The sequence below is a fragment of the Galleria mellonella genome, unplaced genomic scaffold (assembly GCF_026898425.1).
Source record: "Galleria mellonella isolate WM207_F2 unplaced genomic scaffold, CSIRO_AGI_GalMel_v1 utg172, whole genome shotgun sequence".
In the NCBI taxonomy this organism is placed as follows: domain Eukaryota; kingdom Metazoa; phylum Arthropoda; class Insecta; order Lepidoptera; family Pyralidae; genus Galleria; species Galleria mellonella.
This window is the reverse complement of record NW_026442015.1, coordinates 4,165,966-4,188,059: the sequence shown is the minus strand read 5'-3', so window position 1 is coordinate 4,188,059 and position 22,094 is coordinate 4,165,966. Positions and strand designations below refer to the sequence as shown.

The 22,094-nt window shown below is 31.8% G+C and overlaps 1 protein-coding gene across 1 annotated transcript; it reads left to right on the top strand.

The window, feature by feature from the left end:
* The first annotated feature begins 641 nt into the window (after positions 1-641).
* LOC113522301 (uncharacterized) lies at positions 642-21,983 on the top strand. The gene is made up of 3 exons (XM_031908223.2): positions 642-866; positions 20,061-20,249; positions 21,361-21,983. The coding sequence occupies exons 1-3, from the start codon at positions 752-754 to the stop codon at positions 21,501-21,503; spliced, it is 447 nt and encodes a 148-aa protein (XP_031764083.1). The 5' UTR covers positions 642-751; the 3' UTR covers positions 21,504-21,983.
* Positions 21,984-22,094: the final 111 nt, after the last annotated feature.

The window sequence follows — 22,094 nt, the reverse complement described above, 5'->3', positions numbered from 1 at the left end:
ATAACGATGTAATCTGGAGATATAGCTATTTAGGGCTTTATTTTAGGGTTTCATAAATGTTTATAAATATGACATATTTAGATTTGTCCCAAATGTGGGAGTGTTATCGACATATAAATATTATATGTGGAACACTAAATCATGATATATTGCACTATAGAACAAATAAAGCGGCCATACTGTCAAAAACCACAGACATGTGTCAAAAACTTTTATCGTCTTTTTTGTGACTATTACGTCCATTTGTAGTCTATGACACAGATAATATAACTCTATACTAATATCCACGCCAATAGGGTTCTCTAGCGATTTAATGGATTCTTAGCAGGTAAGTAGATCAAACTGACAGTATTCGAAGGTTATGAAAATAAAAAATATACCTTGTTCACAATTTTTTTTTGTAATATGAGGTAGATTTACACATTAGTAATTATGAAAATTTGTGTTTGCCTATGTTTGCCTCCACGTCAGTAACATTATCCAAAATCAACCACTCAAATTAGGCACAACAAAAAAAAAAGAAGTAAAAAGACCATAATTTCGCAACAAAGCCAACCCTGAGACATCAGTGCATTATAAAATGATACATCGATACGCCATCTTACCGCTCACTCCCCGCCATTGGTCAGCAATAAAACTGCGCGGGAATCGCTTTGCGAACTCAGTTGTGTCGCGCGGACGGTGCTGCCAACAGAAAAAAAAGCGGGAATTTATTTTTTTTATACTCCGCACTCGTAAGGTGTTGGTTAAGATGAAATACCTGGTTGTATTCGCCGTTTTTGCTCTGGCGCTGGCCGCCGAAGAAGCTAAGGAAGAGGAAAGGCCAAAAACTTTCAGACGGCTTATTCCTGCTGATATTCTGAGAGGTCAGTGTTTTGTGTGAAAAGAAGAGAGAGAAAGGGAGAGTAATGGAGAAATGTCCGAAAGGGGCAGTGTTTTTTAATATAATTTCTTTTAATAAATATCCCGAAATTTATAATAGTTCCTATATTTGCATAATAATATTTCCATTTTAAATAGTTTTTTTTTATGCTATTGACAATGGTCATATACCCACACAACCACGATTCAAATGTGTATCTGAAATTTATTTTAAAATTAAAAGATAAATGTTATACCAAAATAAATTAAAACATTTTAAGTCATAGGATTTGGTGTTAACGACCCAGCTGAAAATTATTATAAAAATTACCCTACATTGAATTTCTTTGTGAATATTTTATGCATTTTAATGCCATTATTATTAATTAATTACTTTTTATATTAGATTAGATTAAAGTAATTTATTAATTAAAAGTAATTGATTAAAGATATTTTTTTAGACATTTAAAGTAACAAATTATTATTGAACAGAGACGAATTCAATATATTGTTTTTAACATACACATTTTATGAGTGTAACCTATTACTTGAAAAGGTAGTACAAAATTTTTATGCACCCTCTAAAATTCATTAGTCTTCATTTCGTAATACAATTCAAGTTATTTCATCAACATAGTTATTCATTAGCTTTGAAAACAATTATAATTAATACACCCTTGATAATTAAACAACATTGTTAATGATAGAGTTCCGTAATTAAAGTATATTTTGTATATTGAAATAATTATGATTTTTTTTTTCATTAAAAAATGTACCAACTTCCTTAATAAATATCTACTAATTATAATTTAATATACTCATATCTAACTAATTAATGTATTTTTTAGTGTTTATGACAAATTAGGTAGTACTTATATGTTTCTAAGGTTTAGGCATATATTTTCTTGTTTTTTTTTTTGATGGGTGAAAATGTTATGGCCTGCGCTAACGGGATACGCTGGCGGAGCACCAGTGAAGGGTGATAGATGAGAATGAAAACAGGCCAGTTAGCCCATTATGATGAATTCATCAGGAATTAACCATTATAGTTTCCAGGGAGAACCGCGAGGAGGTCGACCTGGTTGGGTATATTGCTAGCAATGGGATTCTCAGTCTCCATTACTAACAATCCCTTTCCCCCTGTGCCTCCATGTTGTTTCCTCTGGAAACCATCTTGTTTATTTTTTTATGGACTCGTCACTATAGGCCTGTTTCTTCTTCACCTATCACTTCTCACAGATGCCCAGTGTATACCGATAATGCAGGCAGGATTACCATTTCATTATCAGCCATTAAAAAATTATTAAGTAAATAATGGTGACTTTATAAAACAAGGATCATACCTGAACTGAACTATTTTACCTTTTTTAAATTAGCCCAATTTCCTTATAAGCAAACTGATCTTGAGGTATTTTTATGGGATAGAAATGGAATTAACCATTATAGTTTCCAGGGAGAACCACGAGGAGGTCGACCTGGTTGGGTATATTGCTAGCAATGGGATTCTCAGTTCCCCTATATTTTTTTATTATATTATTATTGTGTTAGTCATTACCTATCCGCTGCAGTACATAGTCCTTCGCCATAAGGGGAGTTTTGCCAGTAGTTGCCCCGTTTGGCAGGCGGATTGGCAACCGCTCTTAGCTTTTGTTGATGTTTTAAGAGGGACGCTGCTGCCCATCCCTCGATCAATAAGTTCTCTTAGTCGCCTCTTACGACATCCACCACGGTGGCTCATTCTATTCCGGGACCACATGGCCTATATTTTCTTATTGGTATTTGATTATTCAATTATTAAACAGAAGTTATTATAAGAAAAAAAGAAAGAAAGAAATTATAGATAAGTTTCAAATTTATTTTTATATGAATACATTATATCGCGAGAGAATTAAATAATTGAAATTTAATTAAAAGACGTGTATTCAAGACTTCATATCAGCCCTTAACCGTCCACTGCTGAACATAAGCTTTCCCCTTGGGGGGGTTTTGCCAGTAGTTGCCATGCTCGGCAAGCGGATTAGTAACCGCAATCAGACTTTACAGACATTTTAATTCTTCTTAACTAAGTAATATTGCGTTCCTATTTTATATAAACACATATAGATATATATCAATATCTAACTTGACATTAACAATAAATTGACTCGAGACAGATTGAGCTTAAGGCTAATGGCTAAATCACAATAATATTAAATTGAGATCTAGATTAGAGCGTTAATAAAACCGGTTGTAACTGGATTGATCTTTAGTCTAGGTATATTGCTACATGATTATTTTGCAAGTAGGTTGTACTTTATTTCAAAGCGTGGGTTAGATTATATTTGTGAAGTTCAAACAGCTCTATATATATTATTTATTGTATTATTATTATTATGCATTCATGTACATAATATAGAGTTGTTACAATATTCTTATGAAGAGTAACTACACGAACCCTGTTTGGGTGTAGCTAAATTATATTGATAGATAGCTAACATACATGCATTAATGTCAATTTACAAGTTAGATATATGCCTAAATAGAAGAGATAGTTAATCTAGATATATACTTAGAGATAAGTAATTAAATATATATATATATATATATATATATATATATATATATATTTAAAGATAAAAAAATTCCTTGAGATCACTGCCAGCTAGTAGGGTGCCTAGGATACTTGCTGCATTTCCACGCTGAATAGCAATGGAAATGCGTTGACCAAAGTATAGGCCAGCCTTCTGGTCACCAGAGGTTTCCACCAGCCGGCGTGAAATGTCTTTGAAAAGATGGCCTGGGGGCCCCACGGACCCAGAGTTTCAACTCCAAACGCCGCAAATATATGGTATATCCATTTCCAAGGGATGAATATTTACGGCGCTTGATAGACTCCTGGTGTGTTGCGTTAGATTATATTTAATTATTTTACATATAATTGCACTTTTTTTAAATTAATTGATTTGTCTTGCAATAATTTCTATTTACATTAAATAAATGAACAACAATTTAAAATATCATTTTTATATATTTATCATATAAAAATAAATTGACGTCAGTCTGATTATTTAGATATATAATATTTATGACAATCTGATTAATTATTTGCAAGTCATGTGTGATTTATGTAAAAATGTGTCAAAATCTAATTTAATTTTAATATTAGCTTATTATCTTTCTACCCTTGTTCCAACTTTTATTTGGGGTTGTCGTAATATGTTTTTCCCTTCTATTCTTCTTTATTCGCAGTCACTTCTGCATTCACACCCATTCTGGCCATATCATCGTTCAAACAGTCCATTCATGTACTTTTAGGTATTAATTTTAATTAATGAATTAGATATTAAAATCGATTAAATTATATTTTGAAAAAAGTTTATGAATTTCTGTAAGTAATAAAACAGACTTATGGCTTACATGCAATAGGGATTTACTATTTCATTCAATTATTTTCATTCAAGTTTTATGTAATGACATATCTCAGAATTAATAATTAATTCATATATTATAAATATTAGCATTTAGGTCACGATTAAAGTCAACAATTACTGTTTTCATCATATGAGTCGTTAACTGTTCACTGCTGATTATGGCCTTCTCCCATAAGGGGGTAAGGCGAGTTGGCAAACGCAGTTAGACATTTGGTAATGTTATAAGAGGGACGCTGTTGGCCAGCCCTTGATAATGAAGTTCCCTTATCCTTTCCAGTAGATGTGGTAAGAGCCATAAGTTTCCTTATGTCTCTTACCACATCTACTAGAAAGGAAGTGGTGGCCCATTCCATGCCGGGACCACACTACACGGCATGGGGTTATCCTATTTCATTTTCAAAATAGAGTTTAGTATGTAAATCACAATTATTTTTTAATCTTAACTAAACTTTTGGAAATATAACACAACTATTATAAAATTATAAATCTATACTTACAGTTAGTGATGCTATATTAAAAATTTTAAATGAAATTTCACTCTTATTTGATTTTATCGGCGTCCCAAGCGTAGGAGAAGTTTGTACAGACAAAATGCAATTCACGAATGTTCTAAAATGGCGTGCAATAATTTCATAGAAATAAACAAGCGAGAAACACGAAAGCTCTCACGTATTCAGCCACTTTCACGGGTTGGTCCGATTGTTGTTGCACTTTCGCGCTCCTACAGTGACCTTATTGAAAAGTTTCGCCGAAATATTCTTCTGTTCAGTCAGTTGAATTAAATTAGAGTAATTTAATATTAGTTTGTTAAATGTTACACAGTTCAGAGTATCTTGTATTTTCAATTTATGAAATCACATTGAGTGTCAATCATCAAGTTATTGTTTTTGATGATCTTTCTACTTGGTTTCCTGAGGTATTTATTGGTAGTTAAGTATTGTATTTGAAGCAATGGGATTCCTAAGTTTACAGTACAAAAGTTCCTAAAGAAAATGAGTTCATCATATTCTTTATTAGATTAACCCATTCTTGTTCACGATATTTATAACGGAGTTATTTTTGTATTTTTTTTTTTGTTTTTTACGAGAATATATTTTAATAAAATATCTAAATTTAATTTTTATGCATGACATTCAAGTTAAAAGTCTCGTACAGATAGAAAAAAGGAGGTTTTGCTTACTGTATAGACTTCTTTTTTTCTTGGTGGTAAAAATCGTTAATAAAATCAATTTTGCAATTGAGTTGGTAATTTTTTTTTATAATTTTGGATTAAAACATTTACGTGGGTAAGACAATAACGAGAATGTGACAACCCTATGTAAACCTTTAGAGCGTTTTACCTGAGATCACCTAGATAGATTGACATAACATTTAGTTAATGCTATTATTTAAACAAATAGGTCTCATTATACATTACTACATAAATACGGCTGTGGTTTAACTATAAACATGATTCGTGGTGTCATTGACAGATTCATGGTCCAATAATCTCTCTATGTTATAATAGAATATTTAGGGTTGCCACTTTAGAATATAAAACTTTTAACGTAAGTAACAATATTATTAATTGCAAATCATTTGTTAATATAAATGCACAGCTATTAAATGAATAAATGATCAGTGGATATTTGAAATTATTATATAAATAAAATTTTGCCCAAAAATTTTTTTCTTTTATAAAGTGACACTAATAAGGGAATAATAAATGGTGTGTTCATCTAGTATTTTTATTGCTTAATAAAACAAATGAGTTAAAATTTTCAATTATAGGCTGGCAACCCTGTATGTAATTTTGATAGTCGGGTTTTTTCGAATGAATTTCTTTAAAGACAGACAACAGATTTTTTGCTAAACTAATAATCGAACCCTAATTTAATAGTTAGTTTAGTAATAATTTTAATTTAGTATAATGCACAGTAATAACGGGTCTGCCATTATAAGATGCCAATCATTTTTTTGTTTCGATACATCGATAGGTTTTTGTTCGAATCTTATATTGGACATTAACTGTTCCTTTGCCTGTAGATATACATAAAGAAAATATGAGCGATATTTTTTATTGTCAACAAATAAGTAATAAATAGACATAATATGTATATTGTGATTATTTTTTATCTCATTTTTTATAATATTTTTTAACACTGTTTAATAAAAACTAAACGCAATAGTTGGACGAACACGCTTAGCTACCGTGACGAAACCAAACAAAATGTTTAATTAGCTTGTGCCCTTGTAGTTTTTAATACTAACATGTAAGGCTAAGCTCTTTTTTGGACGACTTCTAAAATGGCATTACATTATAGGCACTATACTCGTATATATGTCTTAATTTAAGAGATTCCTCTTGTCGGTGCAACTAATTTATACATCTTCTTCCAGCCAGCTCTATCCCAAGCCATATCCTTGATCTCTCTATACGACATGACACCAAGTGTTTCTTTTATCTGTCCCATGTAGTTATTCCTCGGTCTTCCTCTTCCTTTTTTGCCCTCGATTTTTCCTTCTACTATGCTTTTAAAAAAATCGTAAAAACAAATAAAAAAAATGCTTAGGACGGCAACCGTAGATGGGGAGTAGTGTAGTGTGTAGGTACTATAGTATTAGTGTACACAAATTGTCAAAGTAGATATAATTTGATTCTTACAGATTTATATACATATTTTTAAATATATTTCAACTTAATAAGTAAAAATAGTCATACTTTGATTTTTACTGATTTATATAGACTTTTTAAGTAAATTTCAACCTAATAAGATAGGTTACAAATAAACTGTTCTCTTAATTTAATTTAATTATTACTGGGGTTTATTAACACAAAAAAATTGGAGATTTAATGCACAAACTTTTGATGTTTGCAAGAATTTAATAGATTTTTTGACCTGATTTTTGCAATCTATAGAGTAGCTCTAAATATTTGAACATCATAAGCATCTTCACCCATTTCAAGAGTTACGTAGTCTAGAATTTCGATTACATACCTACTTGGAGCGAAAATTGTTTTGCAACAAGGAATTGGCGGTAGAGTGCCACTTAGTTATCTATGTCTATAAAAGCTGAATTCTAGTTTCAAATAGGGTGTGTTCGGATATATCCACTGGGGCGTAGGTACGTATTACGCGAATAATAGGACAGTGTTGAAACTGTACGGAAATGTTGCAAACGCGGCACTCTGCTCATTAGGTACACTGCAACAGTTGATTCGCAATAGAAAACGTCGATTTGGATACGGTGGCATCGTTACTAATATGTTCGGTTTTCAAATTTATCGTATCCGAATGCGTTTCGTTTTTGTTTCCGTATATTTTGTAATTTTATGTTGAAACATTCGTAATTATATATTTTTATGTGTCGTAAATTAATCTAACAAGTTTAATTAATTACTTAATAAATAACATAATTAGTTATGAGTCGTAAATGTATATAACAATATTCTGGTAATTTTATTTGTATAATTTAAAAAAATAATTATTAATAATAATAATATTCTTTATTATTCCGGTACTTAACCCATAGAGGTACAATTGTATTACAATGTGCTGGGATAACATATAAAAATATAATAATCAAAACAAACAAAAAAAAAGAACATAAAAATTAAAATATGTTAATATTAATTAGTTAGGATATGTTATGTAGTTAGGATAGGATAGAATGGAACATACAATGAAGTTTTCTGTTATGAAAGAAAAAACTTGGAATGGCAAATACGCTGATGGCCAGCTTGATGTAAAGTGATAAGTGTATTGATGTAAAGCATTATTAACATGACAGAATGAACTGTGATGCCTATTGTACAATATCTCCTTCTTTTCAGTATTTTTTTTTCAAAATAAATCCTCATCTTACAGGTGATCAGAAACTTCCTTCAGTTTTGTTCACAATGTGGACGTTTATTGTTTGTAAATTTAAATTTCATTCTTTTTTTAAATCCATAACTTTTTTTTATATTGTCTTACTATTTTCATAGTTTTCTTACGGAACTTATACTACTGTTCACTGCTTAATTTTTATGGTTTCTATATTTTTTACTTAAATCTTATAAGCTTATCATTCATTTACATCCCTTTTATAAAATTTAATGTTTCTGGATTTTGTTTTTTCAGTACCGATATATCAATCAGTAATTCTATTTTTAAAATATTTTAAATATATATTATAATAATGATAATGGAATGAGGAATTATTTATGCCATTTACTTCTTGTAATATCAAGTTTCCAAGGTTAAGTCCATTTCCTCGCAAATATTACGCGAATGCGTTCTTAATTATATTTTAAGTGTACACTAATATTAATGGTATCTACTATAATTTATTACAATTTTAAATAAAATAAATGTACACTACTTATATACTTACAGCTACCCATTCCTGTATATATTTGTTAGATACTTGGATATATATATATTTATTTCTATGTATAAAACTTTATAGTTTGCAATTCCTTTTTCAAATATAGGTTATTTTTTAAATTTCGTCAAAAACGATAAAAAGGCATTGGAGGCAAAAATCGAACCCCTTTAGTGGTGCTGTACGTGAAGTAACCACTAAATTATATCCAAGTTTAATAAACAATCGTGTTATGAAGCATAGAGCAAACAGTATTCTACGAGTATTTTTATGAAGATTTAAATAAAAGTATCCACTGTATTTTTGTGTATTTACAAAAATACAATATTTTGTGTATTTTCAAAAATACAATGGACAAAAATATTGTGTATTTTTGTAAATACATATAAATACAATGGATTGTACTTTCATTGACTTGTGTACTTTTTAAAGTTGACTAAAATAAATATATGACTTTTACTAATATATATGAATTTTAAATATATTTATAATAGATATGAATCCCACTATATAATATACGGTGACATAATTTACTAGTTTCTTCACAAACAAATAAATGACTTAAATATTAATCAGATGAACAATATTCTAGATTTAGATTCTAAATAGAATATTTAAGTGTTAGTATTATTAATACAGATAAATAATTTCGAACATAACAACACGATATGTTATTTTTTATTATCATAACTGGCTGCCATCAGACAGTCTTTAGTCCGTCGGTTTCGACAAAACCAGTTTCGACACACAGGATACTTTTGCCTTAAACTTTTTAATACCCCGGGCCATGGCCATTTCGCCAGTTATATTTGTGCACACTGAAATCTTCTTTTTTATTATGCAATAATCAAAAGTTGAATCAATTTTGAGTTTATATTTTTTGTTTCAATATGAAGCATGGATATTTTAAAAGTATTTTAAAGACATTTTAATTAGTAGTTTTCTGCCTTATTTCTCAATAAACTGTCGAGACTAATATCAGTTGTATGTGGATGATACATCATCAAATATAATTGAAAGTAAATAGCTGTAAGATGAATTGTTTTTTTTTTAATTTTTGGAAAATGCGGTGAATATATAAAAAAAACCCACCCTCTTCCTACGTTTTGAATCAAATACTAGAAGAATTAGATAAATTCAATAGTACTAAAAGTTAATTGTGAAATAGTTGTATATGCATTGTTGTGTTTAATTTTAAAGGTGTATTTTGTAATTTCCACGGTCTTCCACGATTCATGACTATAGCCTATAGTCATGAACAGGACCGATTGCCACTTATCATCAGGTGGGTCGTTACCTTGTGTAGCATTCCACGTATTAAAAAAAAATACATTCAGTTCCATCAGTGTTACACACGCCAACTTTTATTATATACATCTCGAAACTGTTGTGATCTGGATTTTATAAAAACAGTTTCCTGTTGACCTTACTGTTGTAAAAGGTTCCTTGGAGTTACGTTCAAAAACTGAGTCATTATACACCCAATATAAAATGACAAAGTGAACGGATAGTGTTTCTGAACTGGCCTTGGATTGTTCTAGAACACGCACGTGGCTAAAATCGAAAGTGTTTGACAACTAAGAAAAAGATGTCACGATAGGCTATTTGAATTTCAAATATGGACGTCGTTACACTAATTAAGTAACGGCCGGCATGGTTTTAGAAAAAAAACTAGAATATATGTTATATTTTTCCGTAGTAGAATCACAAAAAAAGAATGCTGTTTTATTTTTAAAATCAAGTTATTAGATAATAATAATAATATTAGATTTATTATTTAAGAATATATTTTTAAAAATGTAACATTCGGTTACATAAAAAAATACATACCCACTGGAAAAAGATTTACGCAATTTTTTTGGAAACACTACTTTATATTAAAATATATAGATACATCTAGGTAATTACTAATGAAAAAATACGACTTTATGAATTATGAAGCTGTGTTTTGTGACTTTACTTGCGTGAATTAGTATGTAAAATATTCTGTGCATAATATACATATAATATGTGTTATTTAGGATAAAAACTATCCATGTATCAAATTTCATTTAAATCCATTCAGTAGTTTTTGTGTAAAAGAGTAACAGACATCCATCTATCGTTACAATCTTTTGTATTTATTGTATTAAAAGGGCGTCACATTTTTCATAAAGCCAGGCATATTATAATTACCTATTTATATTCTGTCCTCATCCTTGGGGTCATGAAACTAAATAAAAAAAGCTCTATAAAAACTAGACTAATAAAATATTAGATTGTGTAGTTGGTGATTTTGCGTTGTCAAATGTTTATAGGGTTCTGCATATCTATTTTTTATATTATGTATCTTCGCGCCAAGTACGTTGCAGGGCAGGCGGAAATATTTCTTATTTATACTTTATTAAGACTTCTACTAGAAAGATATCAAGCTAAAAAGTTACAAATAATAAAAAAAAAAAACAATTGAAACAGGCAGAGATTTTTTTTTATTTAATAAGGCTTTGGCTAGAAAAGAGACAGAGATAATCGTGTGATGAGACCTAAAGTGTTCTGAGAGCAGAGGGACAATAGTACTATGCTTAATCTATGAGTACAAGATACAGTTTGTAGGTTAGATTTTTACTGACCTTGTTATTAATTTATTTTTTCAATTTTGTTCTATAATAATATTAACTGTCAACACACTCACTTATGCATCTAGTAACGAGAAACCAGAAATAAATACCATTTGTTCTCTGTGCAACTGTGAGTCACACTTTATTTTTATCTGCATATGCTAATACGACATTTTAAGATACGGCTGTCGAAGCCTTAAGAAATAAATAATGAACTTTTCAAATAAATTATAATGATTTGTTTTATTGTTAATTTAATTAACTATTGCGACTAAGGATCACGAATTGATTCTGAAACTAGTTGTGATTTTTCGATGTAATCACACGTAAGTTAAACCAGTGGTTTATTACATTAAAATATAATGATCTATTTGTTGTTAGAATAGATATGTTCTGTACTAATTAGAAGTACTACTAGCTTAGACCGCGACTTCGTTCGCATAATCAGATGTATTGATTAATTGGGTGGGACAAAAATTTGCCTATAACCTTTTGCTATGTCAAATAAATTTCTACTGAATTAGGTTGTAGTTGTTAAGACATTAGGGTTTATTTATTCCATAATAACTTCTAAACGTCTGAATAGATTTAGATATTGTTAAAATCTTTACTAAAGGCTTATTGCGATTATTAACCTGCCTGCCAAGCGTGGCACCGACTGGTATAAATCTCCTTGTTGTAAATCGTCGAATATATAAAGTGATTGATTATTAGAAAGCAAAAAAATATTCAGAGAGAATTGTGTATTTTTATTAGAACAATAGGGGACAAGACAAAAAATAATATCGAACAGTCATTTTAAAATTATGTCAAAAATTTACGTATTAAAATATTTCCAGCCATTATAAACACTCCTTTATGCGGGAAGCTTTTTTTTAATGGGTGATAATGGAATGGTAATCTCACCCGCGCTATCGGTATACACTGTCGGGGCACCAGTGAAGGATGATAGGTGAGGATGAAGCAGGTCAGTTAGCCCATCGTGACGAATTCAACAAGAATTGTTCACGATGGTTTCCAGAGGGAACCACGTGGAGGTGGACCTAATAGGGCATATTGCTTGCAATGGGGCTGTCAAACTCCATTGCTAACAACCCCTTTTCCCCCAGGGAAGCTTATATTTAGCAATGGATAGTGAATGACAGATATGATGAATATATTTTGTAGTTACCAAACATGACAACAACTAATAAGGAAGCGTAGTGTAAGACGATAAACTGGTTCGCATTTCATGCTTCATTAATAGAAAGTGAATACTAAGTTTTCATAACTCATTGAATATTTAGTAATAGGCAGTCATAATTATGCGTATGACATACAGTTATGCAACGTTCGATTATAAACATAAAATATATTGTCTGCATGAATTATGTAGTCACCGTGTAGGTCCCGGCATAGAATGGGCTACCCCTTTCTTTCCCGTGGGTGTCGTAAGAGGCGACTAAGAGTGAGCGAGGGATAGGCAGTAGCGTCCCTCTTAAAACATATGTAAAAGCCTAACTGTGGTTGCCAACCCGCCTGCCAAGCGTGGCAACTACTGGCAAAACTCCTCATTATGGAGAAGCCTAATGTTTAGCAATGGACAGTTAACGGTTGAAATAAAAATGTATAAAAAATGAATTATGAATGTAAATGTTAACCATGAATATAATTTTCGATTAAAAGGTAAAATGTTCTTAATAATTTTGTACATTTTTGAGCATATTTTACGTTATATCATAGTAAATTAAAAACCAATTTCGTTAAGTCTTTTTGTTTAAATTTACTCCCGTGTTGTTTGTCAGGAAAGTAGTTATTTGTTCTTTAGGTCAGAATTTTAAATCATTCCTAAAGTAAAATTATTTATTATTATTTATTATCAAACTTTTTTTTTATTAAAGTGAATAAAGACTTCTTTTGCTTGTGACGAGGTTGACTGGAAAGGAGCGAAATACAGGATTTATTTTTATTTCACAAGTCTAGATATGTGTAAAACTGGGAATCCATTGTTAGATAGACACATATCTTTAGTAATTTTATAAATATGAAAATAAGTTTTTTTTATTTTTTTTTTTATGCAACTTATAATAGCAAACAAGCTGACGGCCCACCTGATGGGAAGTGGTAACCGTCGCCTATAGACATGAGCAGTACCATGAATATAACATAGTATACTATTCCGCTCATGATACCTCCCATGCGTTGTCATTCCTGAGGACTGAGATGTTATTGCTCTGTGCTCTGTAAATTAGTTTGTTTGTTACTGCTTAGTCAGCTTAGCTTTAATGGTTCTGAAATTTGGTATATACGTTTACGTACTATAGGAGATGAAGAAGGGTATAATAGGTGACATTTTAATCTGGTCAATAAATATATCTCGATCACACGGTAGAAGTCGCGGGTTAAAACTTGTACATAATAATTAAGATTGTTTCCCACAAAAAAAAAACCGACTTCAATTGTGGCAAAACCAGTTATTTTACTAAAACGACTTAGATAAAATTTCTACGAGACCAATCTGTGAGTTATAGAAATCTTTGGAAAACTTGGAAAATCCTTTCTATATATATAAAAAATTTTCCAAATCGGTTTACAACTGACGGAGTTGTGAGATGACAAACATAAAATCAAAATATAACAAAATTGAGCACCTCCTGTTTGAAGTCGATTGATAAGTCGTTCTTATACGAAAACTATGTTAAATGCATATTTCATTCAACGTAGAATGAAATGAAGATGCAGATTTTTTTTATATAACATTTGTCATTATTACTTCTTGGAGAATTAATTTATTTTGCTGCCAACATTTTATATAACAACTGTCACGTCTGCAATGGAACAATGATAGAAGTTCATAAGGCAAAAAACCATATCGTGACTTGATTGCATGCGGAAGGCGGTTTAGACTTTAAAATCAAGTGAAAGTAGATACAGCACCGTCTGGTTCGATTACAAACTGCGGTCCGCTAGTGTTATGCGACCCGAGTCAATGACATTCACAGACAATATAGAAAAACGAAGACTACGCCGTCCGTCTGTCTGTAGAGAGCAACGGATTAACTTTTAAAATACCTTTTTTTTGGGATTTATAGGCATTGGTGGATTTATCAGCAGGCTGAGTAGGTTTGATGCTATGGTGGTAGATTTTAGAGGCAGTAAATTGGGGGCATTTTTTTATAATTATAAAGTTACTAGTTCCAGAGGGAGACTTTGTACAAAAGTCGATTGCTTGGGTACCTCTATCCCATTCGTGTTTCAACCGTGAAGCAGCTGTTTGCATGGCTGTGTTTCGGTTTGAAGGGTGGGATATGGCGTGAATTTACTGGTTACCGAGGAATAACACCTAAGTCCTCAGGAATGGCAACGCATGGGGGGTATCATGGGTGAAACAGTATACTCTGTTATGTCCATGGTACTGCTCATGTCTATAGGCGACGGTTACCATTTTCCATCAGGTGGACCGTCAGCTTGTTTGCCATTCTAAGTGGTATAAAAAAAATATTTCTTTTGCCAAATTTTTTAATAAATATGATTGTGATTTGAAGTGTTGAGGTTGGTAGTTGCGGTAAAATTTCAATAGCCTACTGGCGGCAAATGTGTAAATCCGCCACTGCTTCCGAATAGAATGGTAACCTACCCGATGGAAAGTGATAAGAACTAAATTAATCTGTTTTTAATATTATTTATTTTTCGAAGGAAGTTTTTATATAAATATTATTTTCACATGCAAAATATAGGATATGTATTTTCTTTCTCTCTTATCTCTCTCTCTCTAATTAATTTTATTATAATATTATTTACTGTGAAAGTTTGTAGACTTATTTAGGTATTTTACTCAATCATGTTTAAATGGATAGACGGCTTTGAATGTTTTTGGTATACGAAATTAGACCATATCTGGGATTAATTCATAGTATACTATTTAATGGCAATTCACGTAGATAAAGTTGCGAAATCAAAGTTCATAATAAAAAACATCATTTAAAATGCTATTGTATGAAAAAAATACAGACTTTTATCGTCATAATGTTAATATGACACTAACAAAAAAGTATGTCAATTAGGACAAAAGAATCATCGAAATCAGTGCAAAAACGGCGAAGGTATTGCGTAGCATACAAACAAAAAAATAATACGGTCAAATTGATTCATTCCTTCTTTTTGAAGACACGCTTGTTTATACGAATACATGCTTCTACCCGCGATTTTGTTCGCGTGATCGGAATATGTTTACCGACCGGGATAAAAAGTGTATACTAATAGGTTAAGTTGTTAAGTCGCTATAAGGTAACAAATAAACTTACTTTCACATTTATAATATTAGTAAATATTACATGAATATAAGGGGCCGCAGAAATTCTCTAGACTCATGTAGGGCACTGATAGCACTGGTGTTAAGCTATGCAGCTAAAGACGGATCATATTTCGTAATGCATTGTGCAATGAGCCAATGAGGGAGCTCGCTTTTTTATTTCTTATTCGAGGCAAAGGATGCAGTTTTGTAATATAGCACCGATTATGTAAAGTGTGAGTGCAATTGAACTAAATAATTTAATTAACATTTCATGCATACGACTAAGTTTAATTTCTTATACGGTTTCGTAAATGATAATTCTATATTATAATAAATTATATATATAAATAAATTTAATATAACAACATTAAGGTCCGAAATGTAAACAAAATTAGCAATCCAACGCACGGAATCGTAATAGCACGGGTAGTGGGCAATTTGTCACGCTCTGAATGTGGGTTACAAATGAAATGTTACGTTCACATCGTCATACGTTTTACTGTTAATTCAATATTCAATCTACTTTTTTTTTTCATTTTTCATTTAAATTTGGTCCTTCCTCACTTGATGAGGAACTATTCTTAATAATATCATAATTGTGAAAGTGTGTTTATTTGTTATTTCTTCGCATTTTAGTGGCTATAATATATATATATATATATATATATATATATATATATATATATATATATATATATATATATATATATATATATAATAATTAAGTATATATGTACTAATTGGGATGGAAAAGGACGTGGGCTACTTTTTATATCGGCCATATGGAAGAAGTCAAGAGATAAACTAATAAAGAATAAAATAAAAAATATCGTAGAAATATAATGATAATAATTATGTAATCGGTAATTTTTATGTCTTGTAAATTATCTCTTTCTCCTGGATTTAGGATGAGGATGCAAAAAATAAAATAAAAAAACGACTGAGGATTATTTACGATAATTTAAATCTTTATATTTATATCAGCCATTGTCTGTGTCACTGCTGAACATAAGCCTCCCTCGTAGACGGTCGACAGCAGGCCACAAGGAAAGGTCCTGAACCACCTGCATCCATTGACTCCTGAATGCATTTGTGACTTCATCTAGTGAGGGGACTTAAGAAGATATATTCCCTGACAGTTGTTGGTTCTTCAAGCTATGAGACTAGCCTATTGCCACTTTTTTTTATACAACTTAGAATGGCAAACAAGCTGACGGCCCACCTGATGGAAAGTGGTAACCGTCGCCTATAGACATGAGCAGTACCATGGACATAACAGAGTATACTGTTTCGCCCATGATACTCCCCATGCGTTGTCATTCCTGAGCACTCGGGTGTTATTCCTCTGTACCCTGTAAATTCACGCCATATCCCACCCTTGAAACCGAAACACAGCCATGCAAACACAACTGCTTTACGGTTGAAATACGAATGGGACAGAGGCACCCAAGCAAACGACTTTTGTACAAAGTCTCCCTCTGATAAACTTTCCACTTCAGCTTGCTTATCCTATAAAATTTCAATAGAAGGATATTTTAATGATGAATGATAAATATAGTAATAAAAAAGTTAGATTCTAAAAATTACGCAATGCACTATGATTCAATAATATGAAAACATAATTTGAATTCATAACCGCCGTTTATTTTGACATTCTCTATGGAATATTACTTAATTACTTATTCAAAGTAGATAGATCTGTTAGACATATTAGAGTTAGTCCTTGTGGTATTTATATAAGTAATATATATATATATATATATATATATATATATATATATATATATATATATATATATACGACAACGACAACATAACCTTCAAGAAAAGAGCATATTCCTTTTTAAAAGGCCGGCAGCACACCTGCAATGCCGTTGGTGTTGTGGGTGACCATGGGTGGCGGTAGTCACTTACCATCAGGTGAGCCGCATGCTCGTTTGCCCCCTGTGTTGTAAAAAAAAAGTTAATATTTATTATGTACCGCGTGGGCCCCGGCATAGAATGGGCCGCCACTACCTTTCCCGTGGGTGTCGTAAGAGACGACTAAGGGAGGGTGAGGGATGGGCAGCAAAACATCCTTAAATGATATCTTCGGATGCCAATCCGCTGCCAAGTATGGCAACTACTGGTAAAATCCCCAAAGAAGCTTATGTTCAGCAGTGGACAGTTAAAGGTTAACTGATATGATGAAGGCATTTAATTTACCAGAGGGAGACTTTGTACAAGAGTCGATTGCTTGGGTACCTCTGTCCCATTCGTGTTTTAACCGTGAAGCAGTTGTGTTTGCACGGCTGTGTTTCGGTTTGAAGGTTGGAATATAGCGTGAATTTACTGGGTACAGAGGAATAACACCTGAGTCCTCAGGAATGGCAACGCATGGGAGGGGGGTATGATGGGCGAAACAGTATACTCTGTTATGTCCATGGTACTGCTCATGTCTATAGGCAACGGTTACCACTTTCCATCAGGTGGACCGTCAGCTTGTTTGCCATTTTAAGTTGTATAAAAAATATATATAAATTACGTGTTTAAAAAGTTATGTTCACGTATTTGGTTCCACAATTATGAATCTATTATAGTTGAAAATAACGATATAAAATTAGAATAAATGCACACTGTAATAAATAAATGTTCACGCTTTTACCGGTGAGTTAGAGAATTGTTAGAAAGTCGATAACTGTTAGTTCAAAACGAATATTTGTTATCGTTTCAAACAGTAATTTATTCATTGTTTGTTTTTTTTTGAAAGTGCATCTATGTGATAATTTCTAATATTACTTAACTGCCACTCCTTTATAGCAGGAAAGTGTTTATGTATTTTTTTTATATTAGGAGCTAATGATTAATAAAGTCAATGCGTTTATTTATAAAAATTAAAACTTTTTTTATACAACTTAGAATGGCAAACAAGCTGACGGCTCACCTGATGGAAAGTGGTAACCGTCGCCTATAGACATGAGCAGTACCTAACAGACATAACAGAGTATACTGTTTCGCCCATGAGAGTATACTGTTTCGCCCATGACACCCCCCTTGCGTTGCCATTCCTGAGGACTCAGGCGTTATTCCTCTGTAACTTTTAACAAAACTATTTTAACTATTAGTTTTGTTACTTTAGTATTTACTTTATAATCATCGTCATCATATCAGCCTTTAACTGTCCACTGCTGAACATAAACCTCCCGTTTAGGAGGTTTTGCCAGTAGTTGCCACGCTTGGCAGTAGAGTTGGAAACTATACTAACTATAGTAGCAGCGTCCCTCTTAAAACATCTCTAAAGCCTAAGCTTTAGAGATGTTTTAAGAGGGACGCTGCTACCCATCTCTCGCCCTCCTTTAGTCGCCTCTTACGACACCAACGGGAAAGAAAGGGGTGGCCTATTCTATACCGGGACCACACGATCATTTTTATAATACTTTTGTATATATATTAATATGATAATTCAATGAGACTATTTTTCGCTATTGTTTGTTGCTTAGATTCATAAATATTAGGTTGCGAGTTCGAATCACGCGCATTATAAATATTTAAGAGTATATGTAAATTCTGTTCGTATTTATATATTTTAAATACACTTTGAGTTTGATAGGTGTTGTAATGTCTAGGTATTTATATATTCTGTGGCGTTTATAACAAAAATAGATATAATTAGATTCAAGAAAAATAAATTTTAACATATTTTTAGAGCAACAATTTATAATATTAGAAACTTTACAAAATAATTTGCGTAATAAAATGTTTTATGTTATAAAAACAGTGCGAAGGCCTATTGTTTTTGTAACGTTACTTATAATTAAATTAAATAAAGTAATTAAAATATTACGGCATTGTTAACCTTGCAATAAAAAAAAAATAATACAGCTGTATAGACTTATTTCCTTTGCATTGTAATTAAACTTTTTAAATCATGACATTAAGTAAATTATTCAAAAATACTGAAGTTTTCTGGCAGTTGAAAGACATTTTAAAAATATTCCTGTATTTAAACCTGATATACCTGTCGTCGTATGGTCACAGCATAAAATAAACTACCCTTTCTTTTCCTGTGGGTGCCATAAAAGGCTATTAAGAGAACTAAAAAGTCCAAAGACGAGCAGCAGTGTCCTTCTTAAAACATCACCAAAAGGTTTACTGCGGTTATCAACCCGTCTGTCAGGCATGACAACTACTGGCCAAATCCTCCTTATTAATGTAAAATTCTGTAAAGATATTTGGATATTTTATGTTTGTTTTTCAATCATGCTTAAATGAATGAACAGATTTAAATAAAATTTGATACACGAAACTACCCGTGTTTAATCCTAATTTAACACATAGGATAGTTTATACGTATGTCGCTGCAAACAGCTAGTATTTAATAGATCCATAAACTGTAATGGCGACCCTGTACGGTCAAATGCAGTGTAAATCGACCCCCCACTAGATAGCTCAAGACCATTCTTTATGGCATTCTATTTAGCAGTAGACAAATAATGGCTGAGATGAGGATTGAAAAGATTTTGTATATTTAGATGTTTATTATTTTATTTTATTTTATTTTATTTTATTATAATTATAATATTCTCATTGCAGACTTCCCCGGCATGTGCTTCGCCTCAACCCGGTGCGCGACCGTCGAGCCTGGCAACACCTGGGACCTGGCGCCCTTCTGTGGCAGGAGCACCTGTGTAGTCAGCGAAGACCAGCCCCCAAGACTTCTGGAGCTGGTCGAAGACTGCGGACCACTGCCGCTTGCCAACCCCAAGTGCAAGCTTGACACTGGTTTGTACAATTATAGTACATCCCTTAGTTTTTTTTCAAATTTAACTTTGAATTTTGGAATTTAAACAAATGAAGAATCGAACCGACTGTAATGTCTTACAGTCTGCCGTTGTCCAAAAGTAGCGTAAATAAAAAAAAATAATTTATATAGATTGAACGTTTCCATTTGTTACTAATTTCATTAAGAGATTTCTGTAATAATATAAAAAAATTATTACATTTCCATTAAGTTCTGTTGAAATAGAGTTGCTTATTTTTCTACGTAGAAACAACGATTTATGTATTTGTTACTCTTTCACGTAAAATTTATTGAATGGATTTGAATGAAATTCAGTACACGAATAGGTTATAAAAACCTAGTTAAGACATATAGCATTTACGATACTTTATAAACTGATTCAAGGGGACGAACCCGCGGTATACAATTAGTTTTGCAAAAGTGAAAGTTTGTAAAAATGTTTGTATGTTTGTTACTCAATCACGTTTAAATAGCTGTATGAATTTGAATGAAAAATGTATACCTTAAGCTTATACCGATCGCGCAGATAGGCTTAACCGTTTCATTATCACCCATAAAAAATATGCTTTCCTCTAAGTATATTTACAATCTATTTTGTTGTTCTAATATCTAAAGGAACATTAAAAGTCATAAACGTCAAAGTCATCAAAAGTGGCAACACATTGAAAGTTTCATGGGCGTCACAGTAACTGCGTGATTTCTATTCTATTGTTCAGAAACAAAGGGATATAGATAAAACGAAGCGAGTACTTCGTGAAAACTGAGTGTGCCCGTACTAAACTAGTTACATGTCGTAACGTGTGTACTATATTTGATAGGGGACTCCTTTAACAAACTAGTATGAAATGTGGTATATACTCGTACGTACTACACGGGATGGAGAAGGATATAGGCTACATTTTACCTCGGAACGAAGTCACGGGTCAAAGCTACTTGTGTTATAATTAGATCGTCCTTTATTAATATAGATGAACAAAATGCGAATCTATGTGTTTAAAGCTAAAGTTAAATTTATCATAACAACTTTTTTATAGAATAGACACAAAGTTCGAACGGTAAAAATGTGACATTTAAAAAAAATTCCATTTACAGAAAAGACCAACAAGACCGCACCATTCCCTGGATGCTGTCCGATCTTCACCTGCGAAGATGGAGTGAAATTGGAGTACCCAGAGCTCCCCACCCCTCCTCCGGAAGGAGAAGAGAAGAAAGAAGAGGAGAAACCTAAAGCTTAAGAAAAAATAGTGTAAATAAAATAGAAATTCACAGATTATTCGAACGCAGAACTACGTTGGCAGTTGTGAGAAAAAAAAATATTGACGCGTTCTTTCCAAATTAAATCTGTGAAATATTTGGTCTCATGAAATTGTTATACCAAAATTTTTATTTTCGTGTACAATACATTTTTGTAACTGTTATTTCTCAGTATCCACTAACAATGGGATTACAATGAACAAATAAATTCAAACGAAGCTTCATATTTCCTGTTCATTCAGCGATATAAAAGATAATACATGACTAATCTTTTGTTTGAAATGATCGCTATGCATTCGATATCCAGATAAAAGTGGAATGCATAGACACAAGTGTTTGTTTTTTTAGAAGTTTACCAGCTTTTTTATTTGAATACATGCCTAATATAATGTGATATTGATACAATTAAATAAATAATTAATATAAAAGTTATTCAATAAAAAAACACAAAATTTCTAAAATTGTTTTTTATTTATACACACCTATGAAGGAGTTATATGAAGAAAAAAGAAACTACAGTTAAAACTCTCCAAAGGGGAAAGCTATATTCAGCAGTGGACAGTAAAAGGTAG